Source organism: Heteronotia binoei, chromosome 8 (assembly GCF_032191835.1).
Source record: "Heteronotia binoei isolate CCM8104 ecotype False Entrance Well chromosome 8, APGP_CSIRO_Hbin_v1, whole genome shotgun sequence".
NCBI classification, from domain to species: domain Eukaryota; kingdom Metazoa; phylum Chordata; class Lepidosauria; order Squamata; family Gekkonidae; genus Heteronotia; species Heteronotia binoei.
Window position 1 is genome coordinate 59628491 of NC_083230.1, and position 24059 is coordinate 59652549.

General features: G+C 42.2%; 1 protein-coding gene across 1 annotated transcript in view; it reads left to right on the plus strand.

Moving 5' to 3' along the window:
• Positions 1-24059, plus strand: part of PTPRQ (protein tyrosine phosphatase receptor type Q) — a 213067-nt gene that overhangs the window by 77680 nt on the left and 111328 nt on the right. Inside the window, exons 23-26 of the mRNA XM_060244417.1 lie at positions 7654-7822; positions 9297-9590; positions 10206-10481; positions 15814-15965. Of these exons, the coding sequence (XP_060100400.1) occupies positions 7654-7822; positions 9297-9590; positions 10206-10481; positions 15814-15965 (891 nt within the window). The remainder of the gene's footprint in view (positions 1-7653; positions 7823-9296; positions 9591-10205; positions 10482-15813; positions 15966-24059) is intronic.

Genomic DNA, 24059 nt, shown 5'->3' on the forward strand with positions numbered 1-24059 from the left:
ATCTTAGGTAAAATCTCTATTTTCCTTTTTATAAGACCTAAATCTTTAGTTCCCCCAAACATGTCAATTCTAGAAAAAAGTTTTATGTCTTGCTGAAAAAAAGTATAGTCCCAAACTTCAGGGTTAAATTTCCTCCATATATCTTCTAGATTTTCTTGTTTAACCAATTCAAAAAAAGACTTTGGCAGTTTTCTTTACTGTTGTTTTTTTCCCCTCCAGACCTGTCCAATGAGTTCTTCACTGTTCCATTAAAATTTTCCATTATCAAAACTTGATCATAAGTCAGTTCATCAAGCTGTTGTATAATGTCTTTTTAAAAAGCATCCTTTGCACCATTAGGCGGTGGGACTAGGCAGAATTACAAGGGAAGGAGATCGAGACATAATAGTGCTTGACCTCCTTCCAGCCTTCGTCCCATCCCGACGGTGACAGGTAGTAGGGCCAGGTTGAACTACTCGCCTCCGTCACTGGTGTTATGCAATGCCAGGTCCATTAACAATAAGACCTCTGTCCTGCGGAACTTCCTGTCTGAACAGGACATGGACCTGGCTTGTGTGACCGAGACCTGGGTGCGTGAGGGGGAGACGGTAGCTCTCTCCCAGACGGTCCCCCCGGGATACTCGATCTTTCACCAGTCACGGACCAGCGGGCGGGGGGGAGGGGTGGCACTTCTCATACGAGAGGCTTACTCCTTTAGGGCTCTTCCGGCTCCAGAGATTCCGGGCATTGAATGTGTTGGCCTGATGTGGGATGTTGGGGAGGGGTTGGCGATCTGGCTGGTGTACCGACCGCCTAACGCACCGGCCGGCGCCTTACCATCCCTGGTGGAGGCCGCGGCGGGCTGGGCGTTGGAGTGCCCAGGGCTCTCGGTCTTAAGTGACTTCAATGTCCATGCCGACAACGCGGCCTCCAGCCAGGCGATGGACCTGGTGTCATCCATGGCGACACTAGGACTCTCCCAGGTTGTTACAATGCCCACTCATCAGGCGGGACACATGTTGGACCTGGTCTTCGCGGCCGGAATATCAGTGACCGATATTGCAATGGAAGCAGTGCCATGGTCGGATCACTTCGCCCTTAAGGCTCGTATGAATGTGTCACCCAAAACCTGTTTAGGTGGAGAGTGTATTTTAGCTCACCCGCGGAGTCTGATGGACCCGGAACGGTTCCTAACGGCCCTACGGGACACCTGGCCCACTGGTGATTCCCTGGATGATCTGGTAGAATCCTGGAACGATGGGCTCTCCAGGGCCATCGAGGAGATCGCACCAAGGCGCCCTCTGCGCCCCCGCTCGAAGCCGTCGCCCTGGTTTAACCGGGAGCTGCGGCAACAAAAGCGGGGACTCAGATGACTGGAGAGGCAATGGCGGCATACTCGAGACGAAGTAACCCGAACGTCTTATAGAGAGAGTTTGAAGGCCTATGAGATGGCAATCAAATCCGCAAAGAAAGCATTCTTTGCGGCTAAGATTGCGTCCGCAACTTCGCGCCCGGCACAACTGTTCGATATAATTCGAGGATTTACAACGCTGCCGCAAGGCAGACCAAATTCTACTGAATTGGAAATAGGCTGCGAGGCTTTTGCGAAATTTTTTGCAGATAAAATCGCATCACTCCGCCCCGACCCCCCTGCCAGTTTTAAGACAGTTAGTGAAACCGAGGCCCCGAGCCTGTCTTCGGATTATATTCTGGATGGAAGGGGAATCTTCCTACCAGTTTTTGATGGTGCGCCACTGATGGCGGCGGACAGTGTCAAGAACTTGGGGGTACTATTGGAGCCTTCTCTAAAGATGGAGGCTCAGATAGCAGCCGCTGCCAAGTCTGTGTTCTTTCACCTTAGGCGGGCAAGGCAGTTGGCCCCCTTCCTGGAGCGCGACGACCTAGCAACAGTGATCCATGCTACGGTCACCTCGAGGTTAGACTACTGCAATGCCCTCTACATGGGGCTGCCCTTGTCCCGAACTCGGAAATTGCAGCTGGTGCAGAATGCCGTGGCCCGGCATTTACTGGGTCTTCCAAAATGGGGACACATTCGGCCAGGTCTTCGGACCCTGCACTGGCTTCCCGTGATATACCGAGTTCGGTACAAGGTGCTGGCTATTACCTTTAAAGCCCTATATGGCCTGGGACCTGCCTACCTGAAGGACCGTCTCTCCCCACATGTTCCCCAGAGAGTACTGAGGTCGGGAACTCAAAATCTTCTCACTATCCCTGGGCCAAAAGAAGCCCGCTTAAAATCCACCAGAGATAGGGCTTTCTCTGTTATGGCCCCTACATGGTGGAATCAGCTGCCGGAGGAGGTGAGGGCCGTGCGGGACCTTGTTCAGTTCCGCAGGGCCTGTAAGACGACCCTCTTCCAGATAGCTTACACCTAGCTAAGATGAGAAACTCAATGTAGCTTGCCAGACTCCTGTTTTATATATATATTTTTGGAATGTTTACTTGTTTTTAAGGTTTTAACTGTTTTAAATGTTTAACTGTTTATATATTTAAATATTGTCTAATCTTATGTTTGACTAATTGTTGGGAGCCGCCCTGAGCCACTTGTGGGAAGGCGGGATACAAATCTTAAATAAATAAATAAATAAATACAGTCCCAATAGCAACATTTTCTTTCCATTTAATATTGTTTCTACTGCTACAAATCTCCCATCTTTATCTTTAAACACTAATTTTGGCTCCAATTCTTGTTTAATATAAAAATCACTCCCCTTGTTTTCTGTTCAGCCAATGAAAAAAATTCTAGTCCCAATTGTTTATTCCATAAAAATTTGTAATCCTTTTCTTTAATACGCACTTCTTGTAAACAAATTATATTACAGTTTTGTTTCTTAATCCAATGAAATGTTGCCCTTCTTTTTTGTGGTGAATTTAGTCCATTTTGTGGTGAATTTAGTCCATTTAGTCCAAGACAATAATTTGTAATCCATCATGATTCAAATTCTTTATTTTCTTCATAAAATCTACACATTTCCTGTGCATTTGTAATTGTGATTCTTTTCCCCTGAAGTTCGAAGCTTAGACCTTCAAGTATTAAACATCTAAATCTTATTCCATTATCTCTTAATTTTTCTGTCAATTTTTATATGTTCTTCTATCATTTATCACTTGCCTTGGCAACTCCTTCATAATTCTTACTTTACTGCCTCCCACTATCAATGTCTTTTCAAAGTTTTTATTCATGATCCTTCCCACCATTTCCTTTGTCATAAATCTTATAACAACATCTCTTGGTAAGTTGTTTTTCTTGGCATAAAGTGAGTTCACTCTATACATATAATCATACATGTTTTTAGTCTCTTCAGGATCTTCCTCTAAAAATTCTGCAATTATTTTTATTATATATTCCTTTAGATCACCATCTTCCTTTTCGGGTACTCCTCTCAGACGTATCTGAGTCTCCATTAGTTTACAGTCATGGATTGTCACTTTTTCTTGCATTTTCAACAAGGAGGAATTATATACTTTCATTCTGCCTTCTACCTCCTGCACTTTCTTAGATGTTTCCTCAGTTTCCTTTCTGAGATCCTCCATACCTTTTTTAATCTCTTCAATAATTTCTTTTTTCAATTCAGTTATCATCTCTCTCATACCTCTCATCATTCTGGCCTCCATTGCTTCTAATTGGTCCTGCATTTTTTCTAATGAAGTAGCCCTTGTATGGGGTTGCTTGTGTTCTGACATTTAAAAAACAGCAAAAATTTAGACCTCACCAAATTCAAATTCAGCTATCAAATTCAAAAGAATAAGACTTGCCTTTTATAATAAGCCTAATTTCACCGTCCTCCAAGCTCCCAAAATCAAGATATTAATTTTTAAAGTCTTTAAATGTTTCAAAATGGCGGTTGCGACTTTTTGCTGCTCCTTTTTTTCCCTTTTAAAAACTTCTAAAGTCCACACACATAATATGTCCAATAATACTTATCTTCTTGTCCTCTTCTGAGTTAATTCCAACAATTTTTAATGTCCCGAACACTTTAACAACCTTATTTTAATTTTGACCTCCAAGCAATGGGCGCTGCTATTTCTCAATGGTGTTATATTCCTAGAGTAGTTTTTCCATCCACTACTTCCTGGTTTACTTGCCACGAAGTCTCATTCACACTAGTAAGGAGATCTCACTATACTTGACGTACTTCCTGTTTTGCTTAAATATGCTGCAGGTCTGTGACGATGGTGCTCTTTTTTCAAAACCGCAAGTAGACCAAACAATAAATTCCTTTCCACTTTTTAGCACTGTCCTTTATATTTACAAAGTCCAAATTTCACCTCTTTTTCCCTTCTTCTTCCAAGCTTTCTAGATTTTCATTTCCCACCTTTTAAATTTACTCCATTAAATTGTAAATAGTCCCGGAGTGAAAGATATTAATCTGTACCTTCTCTTCCAATTATCCAAGTTCCCACTGGTCTTGCGTAGCTTTAGATGTTTAGCAATGTCCAAGAAGGTTAGGATTCTGTCGAGCTTATGTCAAATAAATTACTCTGAAAACTTCTGCAGATGATGAAAATGTAACTCTTCCCGGAGACCCCTCAAAGGAGCCCCCCCTGGGACTCCCTTTTAGCCAAGGTAAATCTCCTCAAAGTTTCCTGTGCATATCTTGGACTAATCTCTGACTGAGAAAAGTAAGCAGTAGGCATTAATTTGCCTTCCACTACCCCGAACAGAAGTTCCAGCCTGCTCCCGTTATGAGAAGCAGCTCAGCTCGACATTTTCCTCCCCTGGAAGTCCCAGCTGTTGCAAAATGTGGCAGCATGTCTGTGGGCATGTATTCAACCAGCACTACGCCATTTGCACTGGCTACCTATTGAATACCAGATTTGCTTCAAGGTTCTGGTAATGACCTTTAAAGCCCTGCATGGCCTGGGACCAGCATATCTGAGGAGTCATGTCTCCCCATATGTGCCCTGAAGGGCTTTATGCTCACAGAACCAACATTTGCTGCTTGTCTGCAGCCCTAAGGATGTCCGTTTGGCCTCAACTAGGGCTGTTTGGCCTCAACTTTTTGGCCCTGTCCCCAACCTGTTAGAACGTGCTCCCATTGGAGGTTAGAGCCCTGCCAGACTTGCTACCATTTCATGTATGACAGAGCTGTACCACCAGGCCTTCAACTGAGGTGGTGCGCATCTATACTAAATCAATACTGGCCTCCATTGCCCCGGCATGCTGACATGTCCAAAGTATACTGAAATGAAGTGTGAAGTATCCATTTGACAGCCCAGTTATGACATACTATCTGATTCATTTGTCAGCTGGAAATTTTGTAAACTATTTCTGTCTCCTGTTTGTGACTATGAGGTTAACTGTTTTAGTGATTGTTTTATTGATTTTATTGCCTTTGTTTTAATTGTTTAATGATGTTGTAATCTGCTCTGAGCCCACTTGTGGGATAGGGTGAAATATAAATCTCCTAAATAAATAAATAATTCTTTATCCTCATAGCAGTCCTCTGAGGTAACTTGTGCTGAGAGTGTGCTTCTATTATTTTGTAGGGTTTTAATCCACCTAGTATATTTTTTAAGATTTCAGATTTTTCTGCAAACCGGGGGATTTTCTTAGGTTTATAGAAAAATTTATCCTGTCTGTTAATAGCTCCAGTCTCTGGGTTTAAGTATCCGCAGATTTTTTTCTGTTCAGAATTAACTAAATTGATGATAATTTTACACATGTTATTCCAACTATGGTATCTTGGGAGCTCACCAAGAGTGTAAAGAGGTAAGATGGGAAGATAATAGCTCAGATGGAGCTCCTAGGTTTGTCTCCTTACAACTGCAGTTGAAGCATCTGAAGCAGCAGAGCTGGAAGAGCTTCTCCTGGGTTTGAGGGAGCAACAGATTGACTCAGAATGCAACCAAACTTGGTTCAGTCAATAAAAGGCAAGAGGAGGAGGCCCTTTCCAGGCCTCTTTTGGCCTTTGAGGGAGAACTCGTTGGGCCCAGTCCTAACTAGGACTGCCAGTTCCAGATTGATGGAAAATTACTGGAGATTTTGTGGTGAAGCTTGATAAAGGCAGGGTCTGGGGAGGGAAGAGTCCTCTGCTGACTGTAATGCCATAGCAGTTATTTTCTTCAGGGGGAAAGAGAGCTGTTGTCTGGAATTCAGTTGTAAATATCAGATCTTCAGGCTCCACTTGGAGGTTCTCTACCCTAGGCCTGGCTGCTTGTGACTGCTGCTGGGAAAGAGATACTGTTGCCAACTCCAGGTTGGGAAACTCCTGGAGATTTGAGGAGTGGACCCTGGAGAGGGTGGGGTTTGAGGAGAGGTAGGACCTCAGACATGTACAATAACAGACTCCACCCTCCAAACCAGCCATTTCCTCCTGGGGAAACATTGTTGCCAATTTCCAGGTAAGAGCTGGAGATCACTCAGAATTACAACTGCTTTCAGGATGGTAGAGATCAGCTCCCCTGGTGAAAATGGCTGCTTTGCAGTGTGGACTCAGTTTCATTATACCCTACTGAGGTCACTTCCTTCCTGCTTTGATCCTCCTGCTTTGTGATTTTGGACCAGTCACAGACTTTCAGCCTGACCTACCTAACAGAGTGGTTGTGCAGATCAAAAGGAGAAGAGGAGAATGATGTAAGCTGCTTTGGTCCCCACTGTGGAGAAAGACCCTTTTCTTAGATAGAAGTTGAAGGGGGAGGAGATGGAAGGCTGAAGTCAGATAAATTCCTCTACAGAAAACAGCCACCCTGGGAGAGTGGAAGACACCAAGGTTGGGGGGAGTGAATGCCTTCACTTGGGTGAGTGAGTGGGAAGACATAAAGGATGGGGGGGGGCACTCACCCATAGCTTCTTTCTATAGCCCACTGTATTTTCCTTCACAGTGGGCCTTATTCCTAACACTCATAAAAACCAGAACATTCCCAACACTCATAAAAACCAGAACATTTAAAATAAGTAAAGGAAATGCATATACACTGTATTTTCAACGCAAATCAGAATGAACAGCCAAGAGGCTCAACAATGGGTTCTTTGCCTTTTGAGCTCAGTTAGGTGACATTCAGTAGGACTTCTGGTTTATTAAGTACAGATTCATCACCAAGCAAACTGTCCCATGTTCAAGGCAAACAATTTTCTTTATTGACTGCAGGCCTCAGATTCAACAGGAGCTCACAGGAGCACAGCTCCTGAACCTTTCTGAGGGTTCCCCCTCTTCCTTCCCACCTACCTTGTCCATTGAATAGTAGGTGCAGCTGCATAACAATCCCTGGATTAGAAGAGCGGGCAGCCAGTCAGCCACCAGGGGCTTTGCCATGCCCCCAGCAGCCCTCATTAGCCCCTGGGGAAGCCCTTTTCTCCACTTCTTATGGGATTTTGGGTGGCAGGTGGCTTGCTGGCCTTTTTACTGGGGGCGGCAGCCCAGGAGAGCCTCAGGCGAACAAGGCCTGCTTGGGCTGGCTGAATCTCTAGCCAGCTCAAGCAGGCCTCCCTTGCCAGGGCTCTCCTTTCTTGCATTGGGTTGCTTTTGGCTGGGGTGATGGTGGCATATGCTATATGCTAATGAGTTATGTTAATGAGTTCCACCACCTATTTTTCTACAAAACAACTCCTGATCGACTGTATGTATTTATGTGAATATATAGTTTATAGGGAAATACTAATTTGACTTTAACACTTAATCAACTGAAGTTTGTGTTAATATTTCTCTCCAGAATTTTACCAGTTATGCAGTTGACACTGGTGCTGACAACATAACATTATCAACAGTATTGAACAACTTAGCGAAATGGAGTCACTATGTACTTTGGTTAGCTGCAAGCACAGCCTTCGGAGATGGAAATCAAACAAGTGAGATAATACACGTGTACACGGATCAAGATAGTATGTACACATTTTTTCATCCTGAAATGTGCTAAGTAAAACATTTATAAATTATTCTGTTGGAAGAATTATGTTCAGAAAATTACAACGCTAGCCAGTGTCTCAGCACCATCATGGTGTTTTGTTTTTTAAAAAGGGAATTACTGTCGTCTTGTAGTCATTCCCCATCTTCACCCTTTAGAACAGGATTTACTGCATTCCTTCTACAAGGGATCAAGATCAATATACATTCATCAGACTTAGAGCACAGTAGAACTCGCTATGTTTCAGAGTAAGATATGAACCTGACCTCTGCATTCCACACTGCACCTGCTCTCAGCCTGTGATAGTGCCCAACCAGCTGCAGATGTTCAATAAACATATTTATATTCTTTTTGTCCTTCTCTGAGGTACAGCCTATAGGAATTGTGCCCATGCAGATTTCTTTCAGTGCATCATTCCTGCTTCTTCAATTCTCAATCTCTTTAAAAGGTGGAGGAGCAGAAGAGCAGGATGTGCCAATACATAGGTGCCTTTTTGTGTGTGTGATTCTGTGAACTCACTTTTCATTTGTTGACTTAATATGTGTATCTGAGGAATGCCATTTCTCTTTATTTTCATAATTATTACCTAAATGCGGAGGCTCTCTATTTTTATCCTTATCATGCATTCCTGGAAAGCAAGGTTTATTAAAACTGAAAAAGCTCCTGAGAAAAAAATTGCTCAGAACTGAAGCTACAGGAGCAGATCTTTGGTTTTCACTCCAGTTTTCTTGGAAAGCTCAATAAGCTATAGTTACAAAACGACTGTCCCCAAAATATATATATTTAGCTCTCCCTAAGTGAACTTATTCCTTACCTGGAGAAAACAAAAACACATCAGTAATTCATGGGAATGAGCAGAAGTAGTTCAAGTTCAGTGTATTCAATAAGAGCCCAGAGACTTATGCAAGTGAATCACATGGAGCAGTCATTCTAGATTGTTTCACTGTAGAGGATATTTGAATTATAAGATGTTTAAACCTTCTCCATATACAAAACATAGCAAATGTTGAAAATTAACATGTCAGGCAAAGGGCTAAACTGCAAACACTAGTATTCTGTGCTTGAGGAGGTTCATTTAAATGTGAGGGAACATTCAACTGTGCTTGGCTATCACTTCCTGATTTAAAATATGTTCACACACTCTGGAAATACTGTATTTGCTTTTAATAGTTGCATATAGAACTAGAAAGATTTTTTGTGGTTCTTTGAAAAATTCTATACAAAGAATGCCTTATCACAATTCTCAAACATTGTATGGAAGTAATTTCCACCAAAATAGGTGAAACTACTGCACAGTAAAACAAAGTTTGAGTTCAGTGGCAACAAAGTTTGGAATCTATTTCCATGTGTAGTATTTAAGATTGAGTTTTAGTGTATTGTATGAATGTAAAAGTCTAGAGTATACATTTGGTACATACAGATACTTTAACCTTTGTTCACTCATGCTACAGTTCCTGATGGACCTATTGAAAATCTAGCCTATCAAAATATTTCATCTACTGCTGTTAATGTAAGCTGGTTGCCCCCAGTCCAGCCAAATGGAATAGTCTTCTACAATGTTTCTCTGACAAAACAAGAAGCTCAAATGGACTGTGAGTTTCTGTTACTCGTTTTGCATGATACAAACGTAGTTTTTGATAGGCTGGAAAAGTATACTCGTTACCTTCTGAAAATTGCTCCAGCAACAGAAAAAGGACTATCTGAAAAACACACTACTACCCTTCACATCAGAACAGAAGAAGATGGTACGTCATTTTTTCTGTTCATCTTTGGTTTTGCTCCAACATAAGCTGCATATGATTTAAATATATTATATTGACCTGTGATGTGTGTGTGTGTGTGTATCTCCTCGCATAGACGATTTTAAACATGAGAGGGGAAAATGCTACAAAATCAGAAACCAAAAAGAAGGTAAAAAGATACCCAAATGATTTTTAGATCTCTATACTGGAACTTTTTAAGGGTCGGATATAATAGTATTTTTTAAAATAGCTATTTCAGAATTGCACATTTTACATTTGGGGAAATATCCAAGTCAAATAAGCCAAAGTTTGAATCATGGTGTATTTCTGATGTTAGCCCTCATGCTGACCAATTTATTCCTCTCAGCTTTAGCAAAATGTTAAGTTTTTAAAAAGACTCTTAATTGTTGTATTATTGGTGCAATACACTATTTAACTATTGAAAAAATAACTTAATTACAGCTAATTTAAAGAAATACTGGCACACAACTACTGTTGTCAGGAACGTTTTCAGTGAAGGAAGTGAGCTTTTATAATATTGGCTGTTGCTTTCTATACATTTCGTCATAATGTTTGCATTTGTAATTTAATATTTTCCTCCTTTTTAAAATGAGGCAGTTCCAGAATCTGCACCAATTATGAAGTCATACAAAAATCTCTCATCTACCTCTGTGATGTTATCATGGGATCCTCCAGTTCAGCCAAATGGCATTATAATGAAATATGAATTGCAGCTGCAAGGAACAGAAATAAATTCCTCTTTCAGTACGTCCGATGATTTGGTCATTTTAGAAGATCTTTCACCATTTACACTATACAGCTTTTTTGCTTCCGCAAGAACCATAAAAGGACTTGGCCCATATGCTGTACTTATGTTCTCCACAGATGAATCAGGTAAGTGATGAATTTCAGAAGGTTCCAGAAAGTGGTGCTGGGAAATTACTACTGCACCCCTTAGTAGTAACTAGGGACCCCTATCATCATCAAAGTGACAGGTGCCCCTCCCACACATGCATGCCTTGCCCACACAAAAAACAAACATATGTTTCTTATGGGGGAGTAATGCAACAGTCCCCGAGGGCGGCCTCCCCCAGCAATGCCGGCTGTTTCCTAAGGGGGGGAAGGAGGGGGAGCCACTGGTGTAGCAGGCTTCATATTGTTTGAGGAAACGCGTGTTTTGCAACACAGACGTTATTTAGAGAATTGTGGAGATGCAACATTTCTAAGCAACCATAATTTGGAGAAGAGACATACCCAACGGATAAAATGATGGCCTTAAAACTGAGCACGGCTAATCTTATATGTGTAACACGTCCCTTTAACATCAGGTTGCATCAGGTTGCGTGTCGATACAACTTATGCTCTTTAACGTGTTCATTAATGATCTGTAGTCGAGAGTAAGCAGCAAAGTGGCCAGGTTTGCAGATGACACTAAATTGTTCAGGGTGGTGAGAACCAGAGAGGATTGCGAGGCACTCCAAAGGGGTCTGTTGAGGCTGGGTGAGTGGGGCGACAATGCGGTAGATGAGGTTCAACGTGACCAAGTGCAAAATAATGCACATAGGGGCCAAGAATCCCTGCTACAAATACAAGTTGATGGGGGTGTGAACCGGTAGAGACTGACCGAGAGAGAGAGAACTAGGGGTCGTGGTAGATAACTCACTGAAAATGTCAAGACAGTGTGTGATTGCAATAAAAAAGGCCAACGCCACACTGGGAATTATTAGGAAGGGGATTGAAAACAAAGCAGCCGGTATCATAATGCCCCCCTGTATAAATCGATGGTGCGGACTCATCTGGAATACTGTGTACAGTTCAGGTCACCGCACCTCAAAAAGGGTATTATAGCATTGGAAAAAAGTGTAGAAAAGGGCAACTAGAACGATTAAAGGTTTGGAACACTTGGGGACTCTTTAGCTTGGAGAAACGTCGACTGTGGAGTGACACGATAGAAGTTTACAAGATAATGCATGGGTTGGAGAAAACAGAGAAAGAGGTACTTTTCTCCCTTTCTCAAAATACAAGAACTCGTGGGCATTCAATGAAATTGCTGATCAGTCAGGTTAAAACAAATAAAAGGAAGGGTGATTAACATGTGGAATTCACCACTGCAGGAGGTGGTGGAGGCTACAAGCATAGCCAGCTTCAAGAGGGGATTGGATAAAAATATGGAGCAGAGGTCCATCAGCGGCTATTAGCCACAGCATTTTAATGGAACAGTCTGGGGCAGTGATGCTCTTTATTCTTGGTGCTTGTTGGGGGAGGCAAAGTGGAAGGCCTTCTAGCACCACTTGTGAACCTTCTGATGGAACATGGGCTTAGTTTTGTTTGTTTGTTTTGCCACTGTGTGATACAGAGTGTTGGCTTGATCCAACAAGGCTTCTCTCATGTTCTTATTATGATCTGGAACTTGCATTTCACAACTTGGTGCACGCTTAAAGTCACTGTTTAAGATTGGCAATGTGTGGTGATTAACATGTGGAATTCACCGCCACAGGAGGTGGTGGAGGCTACAAGCATAGCCAGCTTCAAGAGGGGATTGGATAAAAATATTTAGCAGAGGTCCATCAGCGGCTATTAACCACAGCATTTTATTGGAACAGTCTGGCACCACTTGTGAACCTTCTGATGGAACATGGGTTTAGGGTTTTTTTTGGTTTTTTTGCCACTGTGTGATACAGAGTGTTGGCCTGATCCAACAAGGCTTCTCTCATGATCTTATTATGATCTGGAACTTGTGTTTCACAACTTGGTGCATGCTTAAAGTCCCTGTTACTTACTTGATCCCTTTTTAAGATTGGCAATGTGTGGTGATTAACATGTGGAATTCACAGCCGCAGGAGGTGGTGGCAGCTACAAGCATAGCCTGCTTTAAGAGGGGATTGGATGAAAATATGGAACAGAGGCTATTAGCCACAATGTGTGTGTATCGACACGCAACCTGATGTTAAAGGAATGTGTTACACGTATAAGATTAGCCGTGCTCAGTTTTAAGGCTATCATTTTATCCATTGGGTATGTCTCCTCTCCAAACTATGGTCGCTTAGAACTGTTGCATCTCCACAATTCTCTAAATAACGTCTGTGTTGCAAAACACGCTTTTCCTCAAATAATATGAAGCCTGCTACACCAGTGGCTCCCCCCCCTTCCGCCCCCTTAGGAAACAGCTGGCATTTTTTGTGTGGGCGGGGCGTGCATGTGTGGGTGGGGCAGCTGTCACTTTGATGATGATAGGGGATCCCTAGCTACTACTCCCCTCGGATTCTGTCTGTAGAGTTCCACAGGCTGCCATCTTCTTTTTCATGCTATTTAATGTCTACATAAAACTACTGGGAGTGGTCATCAGATGTTCAATTATATCAGTTTGCTGATTATACAACACTCTCGCTCTTTCTTCTTACCATGAAATTCCATAAAGATGGTAGAAACATTCTATTAATATCTGAAGATGGTGTTAAAGTCTGTACATGGGCAAAGTAAAACAACCTTAGAAAGGAAAGAAATAATTGTTTGGAGGTAACAGATGTGGGATTAGGTTTACAAATGGTTCTAGACGGAGTTGCACTCTCTCTGGAAAACCAGCTTTTCATTCTAGAGATACCCAGCTCTACCTGGTAAGAAATAGATTATAGAAGTGTCCAGGAGCATGGTTTAACAGTTGAGGCTCACTCTCAATTTGTGGACATACCAGGAAAGAGAGCTGATCTTGGTTTCATCAAGAGTAAGTTGTAAGATGCCATGTATAGAACTGACTGTGACTAGTGTGATGATCTAAACTATTTGAGACTTACAAATCCTGAACATGTGCTGGGAGGTTCAACTGGTGGCTGTCTGTTTCTTCTTCTTCCTCTTCCTCTTCCTCCTCCTCTCTCTCTCTCTCTCTCTCTTTCTCACTCACACACACATTCTGAAGAGACAGCTCTATTTCAGGATTCCTGCATGCATAAAAAGGCCTTAAATCCAGGTTTTGGGTTCTGGAACCATGAAGCCCACAAGAACTTGCTCAGCTAATAGACATTAGAACATCAAAGAAATGTCATGTTTTCATGCCTGGCTGTAAAACTATACCATTCAGTAGGATGTTTCTCCCAGCTCCAGTGTTACTTCAAATCTTAGCAATCTTCATAAATGGCATGGCTTATTTGCTCTCATGCATGACATTTATTTGAACAGTAATATCCTGCTCTTCTCCCCAAAGGGTGGTTCACATAATTCCTCTGTTCTTCATCTATTTTATCCTCACAACAACCCTGTAATGTAGGTTAGAGTGAGTATGTGTGACTAGCCTAAGGTCACCCAGCAAGCTTCTTGATGGCCGAGTGGGGATTCAAACCAGGATCCCCCAGATCCAGGGTCTGACATTCTAACCACTACTCACTGCTTGCTCTCAACCTGGCAAAACACACCTGGCAGCATATAGCGTTGCCAGAAATACCTGGGTACTTTGGGGGTGGAGCCAGGATATTTTGGGGGTGGAGCCAGGAGGAAGGATGTGACAAGCACAATTGAACTCCAAAGGAAGTTCTGACCATTACATTTAAAGGGACCGCATCCCTTTGAAATGCCTTCCCTCCATTTGGAATAATGGATAGGGGCATCTTCTTTGGGTGCTCATAGAATTGGATCCCCTAGTCCAACCTTTCTGAAACTTGGGGGGTGTTTTGAGGAGAAGCACTGGATTCTATGCTGAAAATTTGGTGCCTCTATCTCAAACAAACAGCCCCCCAGAGCCTCAGATACCCAGATCCATAGGGTATAATGAATATTCCTCCCCCCAGCTTTTTGATGACCCTGAAGCGGGGGGAAGGCCTCCAAACTGGGGGATCCCCCGCCCTCAACTGGGGATTGGCAACCCTAGCAGGGTATCTAATTTGAACTCATTGCAGCAACCATATTAGACCAGCACAACAGCAGATGCGCTGGTTGTCTTAGTTTAAAGTTTTTATATTAACATTAAATGTTCTAAAGTGCCTGAAACAAGGGGAACTGGAAGGCTCATCCTGCTTGTTCTGTGGAATAACTGTTAATCTACTAAAGTGTATTGACAGACTTGAGCTTGGCATGTATACATATCAAGACCTTTTGGGGGATGTGGTGCCTAGGCAATGGTATTCCCTGCCGTAGAAAAAGTGTCATTCTTTTGATCTGCCAGAGATTGGCTAAAACTGGTTCAAAGAGACTTTCAGTGATTTTATTTCCTGAATCACTAGTATTTTAATATTTTTTTTTTCCCCAATTTCAAATTTTTATTAGAATAATAACATATACATCATTTAACAAACATCAACTATAACACTAACAAACATAGATTCTATCCATGAGCCATCACATTACAGAACATGCCAAGCAAATATCCTAATCTGGGTTTCCACTGACAAATTCTTTTTCCACATAGGTTAATTTATTTTTGTTTACTTTTATCACATTTAAAATGTTTTAAGAGTGCTGTGCTGTTATTGGTCTGCTAATTCTGATTTTATTATGTTTTAAATTTTTATCCATCTGAGCTGCCTTAAGCCTTATTTTTAAACGAAAGGCAAAATATCATCATCATCATTTTTCAGACATGTCTCCATCTAGAAGTACATATTCTTCAGCTGTGCAATCACCCTCCATTGTATCTAATGGAAAATTTCTCCTGACAGAAAGAGGGGAGGCAATTTTTACCTATTACCACCTTTTTCTGTAGACTTTTGACTTTCTCCTTATGCTGTTCCAGGGAATCTCCTGTGTCCTATATGATGTGTGTGTGTGTGTGTGTGTGTGTGTGTGTATCCAAAACCTAAATCAGTATTTTCAACCAATAAATTTGCTGGAGTCATGCCTCTGCCATTACAGTGTGATGTGCCAATGCAGAATTTGTTACACTCCAAATAAAATCCCTGCATGATGGCAGGGCAGGCATGTATGTTATTTAAATACCTTGGAATTTATGGTTTAGCTGACTGATTTTTCTACATGTATGAAATTGCCTTTCTTTTAGTAGAAAGCTCAGTAGATTTTACAATTTATTACTGTTAATCTCAAGGGAAATGTATATAGGTTAAAAATATTTTAATTATACATAACTAAAACACTTTGTAAAATATGAACATCGCCCTGTTGATTCTGAAGAAGTTTAGAAATGAATGCGCAAAAAATCTCTCATGGTGAATTTCTCTTGCAATTTGTCCATAGGTATAAGTAGTGTTTTTAGATTAAAACAAAAGAACACTTTCTTTCTCAGTTCCATTAGCTCCTCCTGAGAATCTGCAGGTTATCAATTATACATCTAACTCTGTATGGCTGAGATGGAATCCAAGTCCTCAACCAAATGGTGTTATTAAAAGATATACTTTTAACATTTTTGAAAATACCAGTCAAACTACATTTTATCAGGTATGTAGTATTAATATGTATAATTGTTGTTGTTAAGAAATATTTAACAAGTGCCGACAGAGTGCAAGATGATGCACCTAAGGGAAGGGACAAGGCATATTCTTAAATAATCAGTGGAATGGTTCTGATAACAAATACAATCCTAAAATCTGTTTTAAGCACAGTGGTGAGTTTTGATGTTATGATGACAATCTTAAAAGAGAAGATGATTTGATGGGTTAGAAGAGGATTTTTCCTGGCACAGGGAGAACTTTGAAAAAAATGGAGTTCAAAAGTAGAATTTTTTTTAAAGGAATAATTACAATCAAGATGCAAGTGCATATATTCTGCAAACACTTTCATTTTGTGACTGTACTTAGCAGTATTTTGTTGAAAAGCTGTCATACAATAAACTACTGTTTGATTTTCTTCCATGTCCAAAAATAAGTTTGAACATTGGTACAAATGTCACTTAAAGGGAGAGTTCTGGGTTTTTTTATGTAGCAGGATGAGGATTATATTATAGTGTTTAAAAGTAGGTTTTAAATTTTCTGAAGAGCATATGAGGAAGGTTTAAAAGAGATGTAAATAAAAATTAAGGAGTTTTAGTAGAAGAAAGGACTTGCTTTTAGTGTTCCCAACTGCCTGGAAAAAAATGTCCTCTCCCTGTTTAATGGATGCCTAATGGGACATTATTTACCAGGTGATGTTATATACCTCTACACTGTGATAAGCTTCAGCTGCCTGTATGAAGGGAAGTATAGCAGTAGTTAATTGAGATCTGCCTACAGGAGGCAGGGAGCACAGCAGGTGGTGCCCCCTATCCCAACGCTTCCCCCCACAAAGAAGAGCAATGCACCCCCATGCCGTGACAGAGACAAAAGACAAAATATCATCTCAAGAGAAACACCAGAGTTTCTCTTTAATTTCAAGCACATACAGGTCAGGGGGCTTTTTAAAAACGCAGGGAATCCACCACCTAAAAAATCCCAACTATGCTCACCACCTCACCTTCCCTCCCTACCACCCCTGCTGTGGCTTGAGAGCCACCTTTGCTCCTCATTCAAATTGTGTCAGAGGGGTGACAGAAGCAGCCACCAGCCTCCCTGCACCATTTAAAAAGCCTGCCAACCAACTGTTTGGTGAGGTCTTAAAATCATTCTGGGAGGCCAGTGGCTGCTCCTGTTGCCTTTCCTGCATGATTTGAATTGCTGGGGGAAGGCGGAGCTGCCTGCAGCCTGCACCATGGCTTCATAACCTTTTCCCTTCCCCATGATTCAAATTGTGCTAGAGTGTCAGCAAGAGTAGCTGCTGGCCTCCTGGAGGCTGGGACTGCTTCTACCACCCCTCCAATGCAATTTGAATTCTGAGCAGTGGGGGCAGCCCTCAAGCCTTGGACCACCCCCTCCCCTCATGATTCAAATTGCACAGGGGAACAATAGGAACATCCCCAGGCCTCCACATGTGATTTAAAGGCCTTGCCCACCAGCGAATTGGCGAGGCCTTTAAATAGCATGCAGAGGCCAGGGCTGATCCTGCTGCCCCCTCAAGTACAATTTGAATCATGGTGGAGGGAGGAGGCTGTGGGACCCCCCACCCAGATGTTGGGGGCAGGGCCTCCACAGGCCCCTCCGTAGCTACAGGCCTGCTCTAGAGGATGCTGCATGCTGGAGCTAGAGTCTTAGTTCCTAGCCAGGGACCACATGCTTCTACACTACAGAACCCCAACCCTCAGTTCCTCTTTCACTGCAGAAGTAGGTTGTAGTGTGTTAGTTTCTGTACTGTCAGACTAGTATGGACTTGGAAAATGTTCTTTTTTTCTCTTGTGAGCCCTAAAGATGGCTCAAAAAGTGCTCTTGAAAAAGTGTACCTGCTGAGGGGCAAAAATGACTGAGATAGATGAGCCTTTTTTGTCTGAAGGACATAACATCTCCACGTAAGATCTGCCAACAGTTTACCCCCAAACTAGAAGGGATAGAGCCTCCAAATTAAAGGCATCATTGTGAGAGATGCAGCCTAAGAGTCGCCAAGCCTCAGACCCAGCATCCAAGTCGGTTTCAGAGAAACCAGCATCGGGTTCAATGCAGTCGGCTCTGCCCCTAGGATCCGGGTCCCAATGAGTTTCACATTCTCCTCAGATACAGCATGTGCCATCTGAGCCTCCAGCCCAGAAGGCGAAGACCAAAAGGAGAAAAGAAAGACTGGACCCCAACAACAGGCTTTGGTACATACAGCCTGTGGGCCTGCACAGGACTCTAATCCAGCCTGTGAGCAGCTTGCCAAGATGGGCCCCATTTGCAGTCCTGCGTGGGGGTAGCCATTGTGGCCACTTCTGGAAAAATAGGGTGTGCTGCAGCAGTGGGAAAGTCTGGCCCTCCCCTTCCCAAGCAGACCTACGGCTCAGTCTCAACTGGGCTCGGAGGATTGGGAAGGGGGTTCGCTGCATGCTGCATGAGATTGCTTGCTCTTCAATGCTCCACTGAGTTTTGCTGCTCCACATGGCTGCCTGATGTGAGCAGAGCTCATCCACACCCGAGCCAGCTTTGCCAGAGGAAGTTGATTCAGCCATATTGATTTTGCAGAGCTCAGGAGTGGCTTCAACGAGAGGAGGCAGCTGAGAGGTAAGTTCAGCCACTCTCCCACCCCAGCTCTCTGGGTATGTATCAATGACCCAGACTTGCAGTAGCCTGAGCAGGTGGAAGTTGAGGAGCTTTAGCGAAGTGGTGTGGGGTACCATCGAGGGATTCAGCAGTCAGGATCACTATGCAGGCTCCTCCCTCCCTTACTGCCACTCATGGGGATATGTGAGCACTTTGTTGGGCTGTGGAGACTTGCTCCACTCCTTTCACCACCTCATAAGGACTGGATGTGCCTGAATTGTCCTTCGTGGAGCATGTGGTCCAGTCTGAACTGGTTGCAGCAGCCGGAATTGTGGCACTGGCCACTGGGGTACTAAAGCTGGGGTACTAAAGCCAGGGGGCCACTGCTGACTGTGGTAGACCAGTGTGGGAAAGCCCAATGGAAAGTGAGGAAGCCAGGAATGCCATGCACCCCCTGGTCTCGCAGGCCTCATTGATCCAGAGGCTGCCAGCTTTCTTCAAGGGAGCTGCTGGGAGGTGAGATGTGATAGCTGGGTCTGCTGTGTGGGCTGGCTTCTCCTATTTTTTGTGTGGTCTCCCCTTTTTGTGAGCTAGTGGAGGGGAACAGAGTGTTGCCACGGACACCACACGCTGGGGCACAGCAACAGGTTGTTGTTAACAGTATTGGAGAGAGATCAAAAGGGAGTTGAGAGAGCCGGAGTTGAGATACTGCAAGAGGTGGTGCCACAGCCATAGCCAGCAGGGGAGCACAGCACCTATCCCAACACTTCCCCCCACAAAGAAGAGCAGTGCACCCCCCCTCCCTCACTAGGACAGAGACAAAAGATCATCTCAAGAGAAATGCCGGAGTTTCTCTTTAATTTCAAGCACATACAACTGCATGTTTACAACTTCCCAGCAAAGTAAGGTGAGGGGGAGCAGAGACAAGAGGATGGCTACTTCCTTATTGTCCTCTTCTCCCTCCTCCCCAGTGGCATTGAACAAAAATAAATTGTAAAAATAATGCACCATCCACCTCCCTGCCAGTGTTCCCTCTAAGCTGAGTTAGCGTGATACCAAAAGAAGACGAGTATTTGGTGATTTATATTCTTACAGCTGCTAGAATCTTACTAGCTAAATATTGGAGGAAAGGGAGATGTCCAAATTTATCTGAAGTGACTGAAAAAGTACTTCATGCTGCTGAAGCGGATATACTTTCAACCATTTTGAAAGGGGAGGCTAAACCAGTAGCAAGCAATAAATGGAAGAAACTGTATATATGGTTTGATAGGAAGACAAAAGAAAAGGATAACAAGGATCCGGTGGTGATGAATAAATGATATAGTAATAAGTTTAGTTTACAAATCAGGTGGTTAATTTTTGATGTTTTAATCCATTTCCACTCTATGTTTTATGTATAAAATAGCTTAAATTCAGAGGCTCTGGTATATGAATTGGATGAAATTATAAGAAGAAATCTGTGTTCTGTATTTACACACCAAGAAATAAATTAATAAACTCAAAAAAAAAAAAGAAAAGAAATTTTTAGTCTCAAGCTCACACATTTTTGTCTTAGCTCAGGAAGGATGACCCTCGACACACTGATTTATGCAGTAGCTCACAACTTTAATGCCAGGAGCTCACAAAGTAGAATTTTTGCTCACAAGACTCTGCAGCTTAGAGGGAACATTGTGGCCACTATTCTGTTCTCTGCTCCAGCTCCTCCAGCCGTCAGCAGCGAGCTCAGGGAAGGAAAAGCTGGCTCCACATTCATCCATAATGGACACAAAAACAAGAGTCTTTAAAGAATTGTTTGTTTAAATTCATTTATACTGCAATGGAGACCCAAAGCAGCACAGATCATTTCTTTGTGGGAGAGGCACATCTTTAACTGCCATTGGCTGTTCTCTGCCATTGCCTTTAGGCAGCAATTGCTGCCTCCGTCCTGATCTCCTCAGCTTAAGGTAGACACACTGTTAAGCTGGATGGCCTCCCAGTCCTGTTTTGGATGATTTTAAAATGGATCGTTTTATTTCCAAGGTGAAATTGACATTCATTCTTGTAGCACTTGATTTTTATTTTATTTTTTTAAAAACACTCTTTGGAGATGAATCAATAATACTGTTTTTGGATGGTCCTCTTTCTCTCTTTCTCCCCAGCCACCTTAAACTAATTAATAAAGCTAATTTGATTATCCAAGTATATCAGAATTGATTGTCTTTGAAGTATGTTTGTATTTTGAGTAAAAATATATCATTACTTGGGTTTGCTGTAATTTTTATAAAGTTTATATCTCTGGTATCTGGCATTATATTTTATGGCGCATATGGCCCAGCCCAACAAAGTGACGTTTATGTCAGATCCAGCCCTCATAACAAATGAGTTCAATACCCCTGTGTAGAAGCTCCATCTTGCCTATGGCAAGTGCCATTGTCCTTAGATGTCACGCCTGGTTAAGGTCTACAGCAGAGGTATCAAACTCACAGTCTGCATGCCAGAACCAGCCCAATAATGGCTTTAACCAGGCCTGCTGGTCTCTTCCCCCCACTCCCTCCCCTGCCTGTCTTCAACCTTCAAGGTGGAGCTGTAGGAAGCAGAGGACAGGGCTGCCTTTGTAGTTGCTGACTTCTCCTCTGTGCTCTATTGAAACACAGAAAAAATTGCAAAGAAAATGCAGAGTGGATTTTCTATTCCCAGAGTAGTCTGCCTGTGCCAAGAGACCTTAATGGAAAATCCATTCCCCATTTTCTTTAAAACTTTTTGTATGTAATGGAACAGTCTGCCTCCCCCCTTTTCAATATCTGCATGATTTAGTGTTTGTTTCAGTTTCTTTCTGTATGTTAACTCCAAAAACCAGCAGCTTCAGCTGTCTCCTTGCAAATGGCTGATGTTTTGAGCCAGCATCTCTCTGCTGAATGGACCTGATTATGGGTGCCTGAGTAAGTTCTCTAACCTGGGAACCCACAGTCAAAGCCAAGGGGGAGCATTACACCTGGATAATCACAGACACTCTAAGATGGGGGGGGGGGGTGGAGAGAGAAGTTTGCAGTGCTCAGCCATTTAATGTCTTCCTAGGCTCAGAGCATTAGAGAAGAAAAACCTCACCACTTTACAGTTTGTCTTTTCAGAAAGTAACCAACAGCCGAATTACAAGAATAACTGGCATGCATGTAAAAATTCAGATTGCTCCATAAAACTTAAACTTCATAAAACTCAAACTACTAATTATCTGTAGGTGGCACTGATAACAGCTTTAGTGACTCATTACTCCAAGCTAATCTCAGCTGTAAGAGTTTATAGAAATTTCAGACAGAGTTCGAAAGCAAGCTCCTTGGAATGCTGTTACAAACTAGAAGCCTCTGTGCAGTTAAACAAATAAACAGTGCAGTTAAACAAATAAAGAATGCGATTAAAAGAGTAAAAATAATTCACTTGCAGAGCACTGCACTGCTAATCAGTGTAGTTGTTGTCTTGGCGCCATTAAGAAAAAGCACAAAGATCACAGCAGAAATTAAAACATCTTGAATGACTCAGAGCATTTTATATTTTTTAGTTTCTGCTGTGATCATTGTGCTTTTTAAAAACGTTTTATGTTTTAAAATTGCATTGCCAAATCCCACTATTCCACCACCTCTCCATTTTAGGCAGACATCTTTTAAGGGCAGTGGTGGGGAAGGTTTGGGACCAACCACAGTTAAAATATAGAGTTCTGCAAACCCAAGGAATTCCAACTTTGCAGAGAAACATTAGTTTTAATGCACACACTCTTCTAATATGGAGTTCCAATGCAGAACAAGTGCTGAGGAGGACAACCAAAATTATTATCTCAAACCAACCTGTATCAAACTCTGAAACCCTGGAAAGCTATAACCACTCAGAGTAGACCTGGAGTAGGGGGGAAGTTTGCAATGCCCAACCATTTCATATCTCTATAGGCTCAGAGCATTTTATATTTTTTAGTTTACATTTTTAGTTTCTGCTGTTGTGCTTATGCTTTTTCTTGATGCTTTGTTTTTAAAATTCCATTGCCAAATCCTACGATTCCCCAACCTTTCCATTTTAGACAGGTATCTTTTAAGGGTGGGTGGGGGAATATGGCTGTTTTCAAAGACTATTAAATACACAAAATATAGCAAGAGTGTTATTGTTTTGACATGTTTTTGTTTTAAGTTAAAAATAATAACGTTTTAGTATGTTTGTTGGAGTCCTTTATAAAGTTTGTCTATGCTACCAGGCATTACATTTTATGAAACACGTGGAACAGCCTGACAAAGTCCTATTTATGTCAGATCTGGCCCTCATAACAAATGAGTTTGACACCTCTGGTCTACAGCATTACCAGCAGAAACCAAACAAAAAGTAGAGGACTTACCTTTTGAAGGCTTCACTTTGGTTTCCATTGATGAACAAGAGACTGTCTCTAATAAAGACAGATGAACAAACTGCAAAGTCCTCAGGGATGTCTCAACCTGCCATGGCCCAGTACAAGCAGAGCTCTTTTACATGGCATCCATATCAGATGGACTACTGGTATTCCAACACTCCTGGGGCCTAGTATCCTGTGCTTAAGTCATTTATGCCACAGCAAAGCTAACAGAAGCACAGGGGTTTCAACTGATCTAGATCTTCTGCCCAATTACTTCCACCCAGAGAGGCATTCCAGTCACAGAACCATCTTTTTTACTAGGGTGGGTACATCCACTTGACAAATTTGGTGATAGACTGGCACAGTTTTATGCTGCTTGAGGAACTATCACGTCTAATGAGTAGGTTTTAGCTATAGTTAATGTAGGTTGTAGGTTAGAATTCAAAGAATGACCCTCATGTTTTCCCTTGTCGAGAGCATCTAAGCAGGCAGTTCCTGTCCTATTGCAGGCACTAAGTGCTTTAAATTGAAAAGGGTGCCATGGAGGAGCTTTCAGAACCTCCAGCAATGGTGGGTTTCTTCTCCAGAATGTTTCTGGTTAATAAGAAAGATGGAGGAACTAGGGTCATCTTAGAGAGCTGAATGTTTTCTGTAATGTTTCTAAATTTCACATGTATCTATTCCCTCAATGTTGAAATTATTAAAATTTAGTTGTTGATTCATAGTTATTGATTTGCTTATTTTTATATTTCTATTCATCAGCAATACCACGGGTTCTTACATTTTTTGAGTGGGAAGCATGTGTTCCATCATGACTTGTATCAACTCAGTCTCATTGTCTGGATGCTTGGGACAGGGATTTAATATTCTCTTAAGAGATTAATGACATGCTGTTAAACTCAAGCAAACCCAATATTAGGAAATCTTATCTCTATAAATGGAGAAGGGTTTTGGTATGCTGTAGAGAGAGGGGGGGCATCTCTCCGTATACTGTACTTTTGCAAGGCATATTTGAATATTTGTTGAATCTGAAGGTTTGACTTTTCATCAGAGAAAGTCCTCCTTGCTGCTATTCCTTGTTACCACAGTGAAGTAGATGGGCAAATCTGTATTCTCACACCATCTATCCAAAAGATTTTTGAAGGGTTCATGTAACCTTTGTCTCCCAGA